The sequence below is a fragment of the Rhinoderma darwinii genome, chromosome 1 (assembly GCF_050947455.1).
Source record: "Rhinoderma darwinii isolate aRhiDar2 chromosome 1, aRhiDar2.hap1, whole genome shotgun sequence".
NCBI classification, from domain to species: Eukaryota; Metazoa; Chordata; class Amphibia; order Anura; family Rhinodermatidae; genus Rhinoderma; species Rhinoderma darwinii.
This window is the reverse complement of record NC_134687.1, coordinates 366669427-366682165: the sequence shown is the minus strand read 5'-3', so window position 1 is coordinate 366682165 and position 12739 is coordinate 366669427. Positions and strand designations below refer to the sequence as shown.

Genomic DNA, 12739 nt, shown 5'->3' with positions numbered 1-12739 from the left:
GAGTCTATTGTTGGCAAATGAGGAGACATTTCTGTAATGAAAAACAGATGTGTCTGCTTGTTACCGTATTAATAAAGTAACGGATCCTCATGTCACATATGCATTAGGTACTAATCTCTAGGTTTTCATTTATAATCATGCTACTAATAAAACCACATGAATTAATATGGGAGATTGGGTACAGCTATTTGGGTATCAGATGAGATATGCTAATTTATTGCCAATGTGGTCAGTGCGTCAAACCACATGAGAGCTAAAGTGATATGTTAATCTGGAGGACGTATATATAAATATATATATATATATATATATATATATATATATATATATATATATATATATATATATATATAGCTTCTGTAATGGTTTCCCAGGCATGGGCAATGATAATGCATCAAGAAATATACCACAAGACACATCCAATATTTAGTTCAACGTCTTTAAGGTAAAGTTTACCCAGTGTTATTAAGAATAGCAAACCCTAAGGGCCTGATAGCTCAGCCATTCTCATCCATTATCATTATGGCTCTCACTTTAGAACATTTTTAGTGCATTTCTACATTTATTTATCGGTTTAAAGAAGAATTTAAAGAATCATCATCCAATGTTTCTTTATACACTATATGGACAAAAGTATTGTAACACCTACACATTACACCTACAGGAGCTTTTATAACCTCCCATTCTAAATCCATAGGCATTAATGTGGAGTTGGTGACCCCTTTGCAGCTAAAACAGCTTCTGTTCTTCTGGGAAGGCTTTCTACAAAATTTTGGAGAGTGTCTGTGGGAATTTTTGCCCTTTCATACAGAAGAGGATTTGTGAGGTCAGACACGGATGTTGGACAAGAGGACCTGACACAATCTCAGTTCTCGTTCATCCCAAAGGTATTCGATGAGGTTTTAGGTCAGGGCTCTGTGCGGGAAAGTCAAGTTCTCCACACCAAACTTAACCAACCATGCCTTTATGGACCTTGCTTTGTGCACTGGGGCTCAGTCAAGCTGAAGCAGAAAAGGGCCTTCCCCAAACGGTTTCCACAAAATTGGAAGCTACAATTGTCCAAAATGTCTTGGTATGCTGAAGCTTTAAGATTTCCCTTCATTGGAACTAAGGGGCCTAGGCCAATCCCTAATAAAAAAAACAAACATATATTATCCCTTCTCCACCAAACTACAGTTGGCACAATGCAGTTAGACAGGTAATGTCCTCCTGGCATTCACCAAAACCCAGACTCATCCATCAGACTGCCAGATAGAGAAGTGTGATTCATCACTCCACAGAACACGTTTCCACTGCTCCAGAGTCCAGTGACGGCGTGCTTTACACCACTCCATCCGACACTTGGCATTGTGCTTGGTGATGTAAGGCTGGCATGCAACTGCCTTACATCACCCATGTCATGAAGCAGCAGGGGCACAGTTTTTGTGTGGATGTTAATGCCAGAGGAGGCTTGGAACTCTGCAGTTTGTGTCAGTAGAGGGTTGGCGACTTTTATGCACTATGCGTCTCAGCGCTCGGCGACCCCGCTGTGTAAGTTTACATGTTTTTTATGGAGTTTATGTGCTTCCTGAACGCTTCCCCTTTATAAACATATTCCACTATTAACAATGACTGGAATTATTGTAAAGGCAGACTGCATGACTAGGTGCTTGATTTTATTCACCTGTGGCAATGGGACTGAATGAAACTGCTGAACTCAATGATTAAGACGTGTGTCCCAATACTTTTGTCCATATAGTGTATGTTACTAAAAAAACACACACACACACACACACACACACACATACATACATATATATATATATATATATATATATATATTGTTGAAAATATTTTATTTTATTTATAACTTGCCTCAACTTACATTTTTGAAATGATTACCATGGAAACTCACTTTCCTTCATATTACAAAAATGCAAATAAAATAAAAAAATATATTTTTTCTTTTCAAATGAATATGAGCAAAAATCTGAAATAGACATTTAATTTGGATGTATGTTTAATGCCAATTATTATAAATAGAAGTGCATTAATTATAGAGTGGAAGGTATGGAAAGAAGACTGGAAAAACCAGGAATGCAGTTTTCAGCTAATTATTTTATAACATGTTAAAGAGGGTTGTACATAGTTCTAATATTCTACACTCCCGCCTGTACTATGTGCTTGGGTTAGTGAGTCTTTTACATAAACTACTTAATCACCCATCAAAGAATGGAATCGGAATCTGGCAGAGCTCTGAGCTGCCCTGTGCATTGTATATTAGAGCTTACAATGAAGCCTGCAAGCTATACAGGGAAAGAAATGACAAATTCAATTTCCAAATCCCTACCGGTGGACATACAAAATTCCATAAGGCTATGTTCTCACATTGTATGGATATAAATGCTACACTGAAGACGTTAAAAATGTCCAAAGCCTATAATGGGCTCTGACATATGCCAAAAGAGAGTCCTTTTGGCATGCATTTGGACGGTAGCCATCGCCATACCCTTTTTCCCCTGCTGTATTGAAAAGCATACTGCGCTGTATTGAAAAGCATACTGTAGTTGGCGCATTTCAATACAGGTGAGTTTGCAAAAATAAATAAATAATAATAATAATAATATATATATTGCACATTGTATGTTTTTATTTTACAATAGAAGTTAATGGGCAATGTATTCAAATGTATGGCATACAGTTAGAGCCATATGTTTTGCCTATATGGCAGGAACATTTTCCCACGTAAACACCAAACTTAAAAGGAAAAAAATAAAACAAAGTCTGAACAGAGTCCAATATATACATAACACGGTGTTAGGTAATTAATTCCAACAGTTCAAGCACTGAGACACTTTGGGTTGTGCTGTAACTCTTGAACAGTGTCAATTTTAATTCAGGACCCCCTAAGGCCCTGCTCACACAGAACTTTTTGCAAGCATAAAAAATCTGCCTCAGAATTCCTTCAGAAATTTTGAGCTGCCTTTGCTTCTTTTTCCACGGTTTTGCGGTGTTTTCGCCCGTGGCCATTGAAGCTAATGCAAGGACCGCGGGCAAAAAATTCAGTGAAAAATGTTCAGAAACGAGTGCCGCAGGTTATTTCTGCCTCCCATTGATTTTAATGGGAGGTCAAAGGTAGAAACCACAGCAAGAAAAGACATGACGCGTTTTTTTCCCCCTGTGAGCGGTTATAAGCATTCCGGAAAAAAAACGCCTCTGCCTCCCATTGAAATTAACGGGGGACGATTTTGGTAATCTTTTGGTGCTGATTACAACGTGGTTTCCGCGTCTAAATCAGTGCCAAAAACTCAGTGTGAACTGACCCTAAGGCCCAGTTCACACTGAGCTATTTAAGTTTTTTGACGTGGAAACCGAGCCAAAAAACGGACTAGTTTTTTTTCCCGCGAGCGGTTAAAAATGCTCGCGGGACAAAGAAGCGACATGCCCTGTCTTTGGGTGTTTACGCCTCTGACCTCCCATTGACACCAATGGGAGGCAGAGAAAGCCTATTTCGCAGCATTTTTTGCCCATGGCGCTCAATGGGCGCAAGCGAAAAACGCTGTGAAAAACACACCAAACGGCGTGCAGGCAGATCAAAATCTGCCTAAAAATTCCAAAGGGAATTTTGAGGCAGAATTTTCTGCCTGCAAAAAACTCTGTGTGAACTGTTTTATGGCTTGTTTATTTTTTAAATATTACAACAGAAATTGGCAAAATTAAATATAGACAGACAGACAGACAGACAGACAGACAGACAGACAGATAGATAGATAGATAGACAGACAGACAGACAGACAGACAGACAGATAGACAGATAGACAGATAGACAGATAGATAGATAGATAGATAGACAGATAGATAGATAGATAGATAGATAGATAGATAGATAGATAGATAGATAGATAGATAGATAGATAGATAGATAGATAGATAGATAGATAGATAGATAGATAGATAGATATGAGATAGATAGATAGATAGATAGATAGATAGATAGATAGATAGATAGATAGATAGATAGATAGATAGATAGATAGATAGATATGAGATAGATAGATAGATAGATAGATAGATAGATAGATAGATAGATAGATAGATAGATAGATAGATAGATAGATAGATAGATAGATAGATAGGCTCTGTAGTGTGTAAAGGATCCACTTTATCTCATGAAAATCTGGAGTTTTGCCTTTTCCTTCCTTAGTCCAGTGGTGTGCATCGGAAACTCTCGCTCTCTTTACTTTGTGGTGCTGTTGATTTTTTAACTTTTTTAGATATATATATCTTTGCATCTTATGTTTCTTTTATCCTCTTGCATAATTTATAAGCAAGCGCAGGGATTGCCTACTTACCCTTTCAATTCTCTTTTGCACACGGACGGTCTTCAATAGCCCTGATCCTGGTCACAATGACATACACACGGACGCTAAAATACAACCTCAAGCTAATGTGTTGTGAGGGGATTATCCAATCACAACACTCTATTGTAAAAAAGACATTCTCTAAATTGTCAGAAAAGAGGCGAAAGCACACAAAGGGTTACCATAGGGAGAAGGAAGAGCGTAAAGGAGGTTTACAGAATTTGGAGTCTTGTAGGCAGACTTTCAGCACCATTACCATATTGTAATTCCGAATATGCCATTTATTGCTGTCAATTCATTAGATATAGAATTAAAATCGTTTAATTGATAGTGGTGGTGCTGGAAAATAACATTAGATGTAAGTAAAGGGAAGGTGGCGTAGCTTTGTGAACCTACTCATGGAGTTCTCAGAAGTATGTATGCGTAGCACTATTGAGTACTTGTGTTCTGTGTGTAGATCGTCTTCATGGTTGACTTTTACTCCATATTACATTCCCACCATCAGGCATTAACAATTAAATATGTTGCATATCCTATTTATAGAAGCATATGGTTAGGCTCTGTGCACATCACGTTTTTGGCATACGCTTAACGAATATACCGGGAAAAGCTCCTGACGTTAATCCTAGGCTGTGACGGATGCATCGAGTTTAATGGTTAACGTTAAGCGTTTACGTCATGAACTCTCATACCTTGTTAATGATTTTAACGAAAACACCGACCATAGACTATAATGGTATTCTTTTAACATATATGTTCTGAAAGTCTATTGAAAAGCCCATGACGTATACTATACAGTGGCATATGTCACCCATAGACTCCCCAAAAAATATATGGCGCAGTATACTTGATTTTGCTGGATCATTCGAGATGGAGTAGTCTAGTACACTATTCCATTCTCCCAAAAAAACAAACAAAGGTATACTCACGTATGCAAGCCAGATAGAAGCCAAAAGACGCTCTTTTGGCCTCCGTCGGGCTAGTGGAGCCCTATGACACGTTTAGCATGTACGTTGGAAGCTTTTCTGCCGTACACGCTAAACGTAGGGCCGAAACGTATCATGCACAGAGCCTTATAAAAATGCATTCGAATACTGTACATCTCATAAACAAGTAGCCGTGAAGCGGTTATTATGGCGTCATTTACATCTGAATATGTAAATGTATGCTAATTATTACTCATGAGAGTAATTAATATGGTAATGCTGTTTACCTGGAAGAAAATCTACCTTCTAAACCGCTACAATAATCTGGAATGTAAAGAAGTCTAGACAACCACCTAGTCATATTTCTATTGCGTCTTATGACCAATGGTAGAATATAACCAGCGAACCACTTACTCCCCACTTCACATCCTTCCAACCCCTTCCTCAAAATGAACATGTCACCTCCATGCTGCATCCAGTTTCTGTGTGTCTCAATGGCATGGTCTTGGCATGTTCCTGCTGCTGTAACTTCATCTAGATTGTTTTTCAGCCGCATCTAAAAGTGCCAGAGTTGTATGGGAGAGGAGTCACTAACAGTATCACGCAAACATAAAAATTTATATTATATCAATATATTATAACAATTCTATACACAAGCTACAGTTACATATTTCACATACTTACCCTGCTTGGACTACTGGACTAACCATTATAGTAGTACCATATTGGAAGCTTCTGAGGAAAACCCTCTTCCCTTGTCTTAGAGTTTTTATGCTTTTATATTAATAATGCTTAATCATCATATAAAAAAAAAGGTCATACAAATTTCTAGTATTCTTTGTGTTTCCCTCACCATTTTCAATATATTTGCTGTCAGTGAATGAGAACACTCGTTTGAATTCAGAGGCAGCAATTGTACAAACCTAGCCCAGTTCTCTGCGGAGTAGAGAATACAACTGTTTCCAGTCTAGGCCATGGTCACATCACGTTTTTTTGTCATTGAGCGTGTATGTTGGGAAAGTACCGGGCATACACGCTAAACGTGTCCATAGGGCTCCATTATTAGACAAACACCAAAAGAGTGTCCTTTTGGCCCCCGTCTGTTTGGTATTCGTCAGTATACGGTAAAAAAAAAAGAAAAAGAAAACTGTTTTTTTACATGGTAGGCTGTGTATGACAGGATGTATGGCATCCGTCACAGTCATCCGTTAAACAGCGATGTCACGAGCTTTTAATAGCTTCTCAAGAGATATCCATTAAACAGATGCCATTAGAGCCTATGGACGATAGATGCGTTAAACGGATGCCTAACAGTAGTATCGGTCACTCATAAGCTATAATAATATCAGTTTAATGGATACAGTACGTCTTGATAAGAGTCATTAGAGTTCATGATGTATCTCTTAAAAGGATTACCATTATAACCTATTGGGATGAATGCCACGGTTAGGCTATGTTCACATCTGCGTCAGGGCATTCCGTTGTTCTGAACCATCAGAGGAGCAGATGGTACCGACGCAACGGTTCCGTTCCAACACAGACACCACCGGCAGCCGACAGAACCCTTTGGGTTTTAACCCCTTTAGGACGCAGCCTGTTTTGGCCTTGTGGCACAGCCAATTTTTTTAAATCTGACATGTGTCACTTTATGTGGTAATAACTCCGGAATGCTTTTACCTATCCAAGAGATTCTGAGATTGTTTTCTCGTGACATATTGTACTTTATGATAGTGGAAAAATTTGGTTGAGAAATTCAATATTTAGTAGTGAAAAACACCAAAATTTAGAGAAAAGTTTGCATTTTTCTAAATTTAAATGTATCTGCTTGTAAAACAGATAGTAATACTACACAAAATAGTCACTAGTTAACATTTCCCACAGGTCTAACTTTATGTTTGCATTGTTTTTTGAACGTCCTTTTATTTTCGTTTTGACGTTACAAGGCTTAAAACTTTAGCAACAATTTCTCACATTTCCAAGAAAATTTCAAAAGGCTATTTTTACAGGTACTAGTTTAGTTCTGAAGTGGTTTTGAGGGCAGTATATATTAGAAAGTCCACATAAATCACCCCATTTAAATAACTTCACCCCTCAAAGTATTCAAAACAGCATTCAGAAAGTTTCTTAACCCTTTAGGCATTTCACAGGAAATAAAGCAAAGTAGAGGGGAAATTTACAAATTTCATTTTTTTTGGGCCAAAATTCATTTGAAATAAATAAAATTCTGGAACACAGAAGGTTTTACCAGAGAAACGCAATTAATTTTTATTGCCCAGGTTCTGCAGTTTTTAGAAATATCCCACATGTGGCCCTAGCGTCCGAATGGACCGAAACACCGGCCTCAGAAGCAAAAGAGCACCTACAGGATTTTGGGGTCTGCTTTTTTTTTAGATTATATTTTAGGCACCATGTCAGGTTTGAAGAGGTCTTGTGGTGCCAAAACAGTGGAAACTCCCCAAAAGTGACCCCCTTTTGGAAACTACACCCCTCAAGGAATTTATCTAGGAGCACAGTTAGCATTTTGACCCCACAGGTATTTTGCTATATTTATTGGAGTTAGTCTGTGAAGATGAATTTTTATTTTTCTGAAAAAACATAGAAATTTGTAATATTTACAAGGAATAAAGAAAAAAATGCACCACAACATTTGTAAAGCATCTTCTCCCGATTACAGAAATACCTCATATGTGGTAATAAACTTCTGTTTGAACCCACAGCAGTGCTCAGAAGGGAAGGAGTGCCATTTAGATTTCGTAGCGCAGATTCTGCTGGATTGGTTTTCAGTGCCATGTCGCGTTTGCAATGCCCTGAAAGTACCAAAACAGTTGAAACGCGCCAAAAGTGACCCCATTTGGGGAACTACACCCCTCAAGGAATTTTTCTAGGGGTATAGTGAGCATTTACACCACACAAGTTTTTTGCAGAATTTAGTGGAATTAGGCCGTGAAAATTAATATCAACATTTTTGTCCACTAAAATGTTGAATTTTTTTCATTTTCACAAGGGATAAAGGAGAAAAAGCTGCCCAAAATTAGTAACGCAATCTCTCCCGAGTATAACAATACCCCAATATGGTAATAATTGTTTTTTTTTTAATAGAAATGAATTACCCTTCGAAGGACTGATCCTTTTTTGTTTTTACATTTTAGTTTTTCCCTCCCCGCCTTCCAAGAGCCATAAGTTTTTTATTTTTCCATGAATAGAGCGGTGTGAGGGCTTATTTTTTGCGGGAGGAGTTGTAGTTTCTACTGACACCATTTAAAGTACCATATAATGTACTGGGAAACTGAAAATAAAATTCTTTACGGGGTGAAATTGGAAAAAACTGATTCCTCCATTGTTATTTGGTAAATAATTCACTGTATTTTAGGATAGTTAACTTGTGCTCCCACAAAGTACTAAAGATTGAAATTCACTGAAGTGATAAATGAGTAAAACATATCATTTTTATTAAATAACTCTCTAAAAACAGGGGCACAATCACCACTGTGAAAACAGCCCACCGTGATTAATAAAAAGTGTATTAAACAAATACTGCAATTGCTGGTTCGTTTGTGAACCCTCCTCAAATTGAGTATGATTAAAAGTGTGGGATCAGCGTTTGAGCATTGGTGATTGTACCCCTGTTTTTAGAGAGTTATTTAATAAAAATTATAAGTTTTACTCATTTATCACTTCAGTGAATTGCTCTATTGTTATTTGGGTTTAGGGTATGTTCACACGGCCAAATTTCAGACATAAACGAGGCGTATTATGCCTCGTTTTACGTCTGAAAATATGGCTGCAATACGTCGGCAAACATCTGCCCATTCATTTGAATGGGTTTGCCGACATACTGTGCAGACGACCTGTCATTTACGCATCGTCGTTTGACAGCTGTCAAACGACGACGCGTAAAAATACAGCCTCGGCAAAAGAAGTGCAGGACACTTCTTTGGACGTTTTTGGAGCTGTTTTCTCATAGACTCCAATGAAAACAGCTCCAAAAACGGACGTAAAAAACGCCGCAAAAAATGCGAGTTGGTAAAAAAACGTCTGAAAAGCAGGGTCTGTTTTCCCTTGAAAACAGCTCTGGATTTTCAGACGTTTTTGTTGACTACGTGTGCACATACCCTTAGTTTTTACGTCTTTGGGTATGTGCACACGTAGTGACCAAAAACGTCTGAAAATCCAGAGCTGTTTTCAAGGGAAAACAGACCCTGCTTTTCAGACGTTTTTTTACCAACTCGCATTTTTTGCGGCGTTTTTTACGTCCGTTTTTGGAGCTGTTTTCATTGGAGTCTATGAGAAAACAGCTCCAAAAACGTCCAAAGAAGTGTCCTGCACTTCTTTTGACGAGGCTGTATTTTTACGCGTCGTTGTTTGACAGCTGTCAAACGACGACGCGTAAATAACAGGTCGTCTGCACAGTACGTCGGCAAACCCATTCAAATGAATGGGCAGATGTTTGCCGACGTATTGTAGCCCTATTTTCAGACGTAAAACGAGGCATAATACGCTTTCACTATGCGGTAAAAAAGACAACTTAACTTTATTCTGTGGATCAATACGATTGCAGTGATACCAAATGTATATAGTTTTTTTAGATTTTACTACTTTACAAAGAAAAAACTATTTGTTAAAAAATTTTTTTTTGTATTAACACATTCTGAGAGCCATAACGTTTTTATTTTTTGGTCGATTGAGCGGTGTGAGGGCTTATTTTTAGCGGGACGAGCGGTAGTTTTTATTGGTACATACAAATTTTTTATCACTTTTTATTACATTTTATTTAGAGCTAATGTGACCAAAAAACTGTGATTTTGGCGGTTTAAATTCTTTATTTCTTACGGCGTTCATTATGCGCTAAAAATTAGTTTTATTTTATTCTGCGGGTCGGTACGATTACGGCGATACCATATGTATATAGTTTTTTTTATGTTTTGCAGCGTTTGCACAATAAAATCACTTCTTTATAAAATTATTTATTTTTTGTGTCACCATAATCTGAGAGTCGTAACTTTTTTATTTTTTAGTCAAAAAAGCGGTGTAAGGGCTTGTTTTTTGCAGGACGGGTTGTAGTTTTTATTGGTACTATTTTGGGGGACATGCAACTTTTTTATCACTTTTTATTCTATATTTTGGGAGGGGTGGTGACCAAAGAATAGTGATTCTGGCATTATTTTTTGTTTATTTCTTTTGCAGTGTTCACCGTGTGGGAAAAATAACATTATAGTTTTATAGTTAAGAACTACGTAGTTATGAACGCGATGATACCAAATATGTGTACTGTTTTTTAACGGTTTCATTTTTTTCCTGTAATAAGAGACTTATTATAGGGAAAAAATATATATTTTTACACTTTTTTAAAACATTTTGATGAAATATTTTTTTTCCCTTTTACACTTTCGTTTTTTACCTGCAGCTCTGATCGCTGCTAGAATACATTACACTACCTAGGTAGTGTAATGTATTCAAACTGTCAAGTGTGACATCACAGTCACTCTAAGGGTATGTTCACACGAGGGCGTCCGTAACGGCTGAAATTACGGGGATGTTTCAGCCTGAAAACATCCCCGTAATATCAGCCGTAACGGCATGTGCAGGCGCTTGAACGCCGCGTCAATTACGGGCGTAATTGGCGCTGCTATTCATTGGAGTCAATGAATAACGGCTCCAATTACGGCCAAAGAAGTGACAGGTCACTTCTTTGACACGGGCGTCTATTTACGCGCCGTCTTTTGACAGCGGCGCGTAAATTACGCCTCGTGTGAACAGACAAACGTCTGCCCATTGCTTTCAATGGGCAGATGTTTGTCAGCGCTATTGAGGCGCTATTTTCGGACGTAATTTGGGGCAAAAACGCCCGAATTACGTCCGTAAATAGGCCGTGTGAACATACCCTAACAGCAAGCCTATGAGGACGTATATATAGCCAAAAACTGGATGTAAACATAGCCTAAAGCAAACAGCCTGGACTCCAGATTGCTACATTGTAGCAAATTGTGCAGCTGGTGCTGTATTTGGACCACAGAGCTTTGCCTACACTGTTGATAATTTTATCCACTTCTCAGCTGAGAGCAGGGATAGCTATGTGGATGTAAACAAGTGTTCTCATTCATTGACAGCAAAATAATGGTCATCAATTGAAAGTATATTAGAAAGTTGTAGAATTTTCATTCATATACTAATTAGACATTATTTACATAAACCAGAAAACCCCTTTAATTTACAATACAAATCCCACACAATCTATGGCAGGGCTGGACAAATTCCAGGAGCCGGATAGGATAGCCACTGCACCTTGAAATTTGTTTTCCATTTATGTCAGTACAAAATGCATGGCTCCTCCTGGAGAAACCTAGCGGGTTCCTAATGTTTGCGTCGTTTTATCAACCCTGATCTAATGCTATATATAGATAAATATAACATATTATTATAGCATATATATCTTTTCATGTACGTGTTTTCAATTCCAGAGAAGTCTAAGGGGCAGATTCAAAATGCGTGAGAATTCTGGCAGAAATTGAGACAGAATTCTGGCACACTTGCCGTGCGCCACATTTATTAACTGTTTCTGACACTTTTTGCGCCTCGCTCAACATGTGGTTGTGGCTAAGAGGAAAATCGGGGCTTGGCATAGCGTATAGGGTGAGGTTTAAGGTGGTCTAACCAAGTGTTGGCATAAAGTTAGACAAACGTGTCTAAAGATGTCTCATGCTGTATCATACACCACGTGCTACTGTAATAAATCTAGTCTAGTTTCAAGCTGTCTAAATTGAAGACAGTGTTAATATATCTGCCCCTGTGTGTCCCATGGCCAGGACTAGCTTTTAACATCCTATAACCAAAGTGGATTAGGCCTTGATTATGACATGAAACGCACAATTAAATTGTGGTCTTTGTTATCAATTTGATGCAAAAAGCCACGGGAGGAAGTTGCCCTTGAATATTATGATACAATACAATACGGTATATTTACTATCACTGTGTAACGTGCAGAGTGCGCCATATTCTCCAATGGGTGGGTGCTTAATATGGATTCCATTTTACATGATCTATGATGGATTTTTTATGATCCGTCACAATCTTTTCTTATGTTTTTCTCCCATTGGTCTATAATCAGTCCGTCAAGTTAGTCTCAGGTATCGTTTTTTTACGGACTAGAATAGCGCAGTAAGTTTTATGAAGTAAAGTTACAACAAAAATGTTGTTTATATATATTATTAAACATTTAGAAAAGACGTAAAAACAAAAATAACCAAACAATGCACATCTATCATCCCTTTATTATATGCCTTCATTGTTCTATTTAAAAATGACTTTCTGGTCCTCGGTGGCCTTGACCCAACTTGCTCATAAACATTTTTTATTCAAACTAAGGACAGAAATGATGCCTACAATCGGAGATGTGCAGATGGTTATTTTTAACCACTTAACTATTTTACCTGTCAAATACATTGCGCTACAGAGCAAACTATAATTTACTGGTCA

General features: G+C 37.8%; 1 protein-coding gene across 4 annotated transcripts in view; it reads right to left on the bottom strand.

The window, feature by feature from the left end:
* RFX3 (regulatory factor X3) overlaps positions 1-12739 on the bottom strand; it is a 258195-nt gene that overhangs the window by 170089 nt on the left and 75367 nt on the right. For 3 of the 4 annotated variants that reach the window (XM_075827557.1, XM_075827576.1, XM_075827566.1), the window contains exon 2: positions 5729-5822. The exons of the other annotated variant lie outside the window; for it this stretch is intronic. In XM_075827557.1, coding sequence (XP_075683672.1) covers positions 5729-5822 — 94 coding nt within the window. The remainder of the gene's footprint in view (positions 1-5728; positions 5823-12739) is intronic. 4 annotated transcript variants of the gene reach the window in all.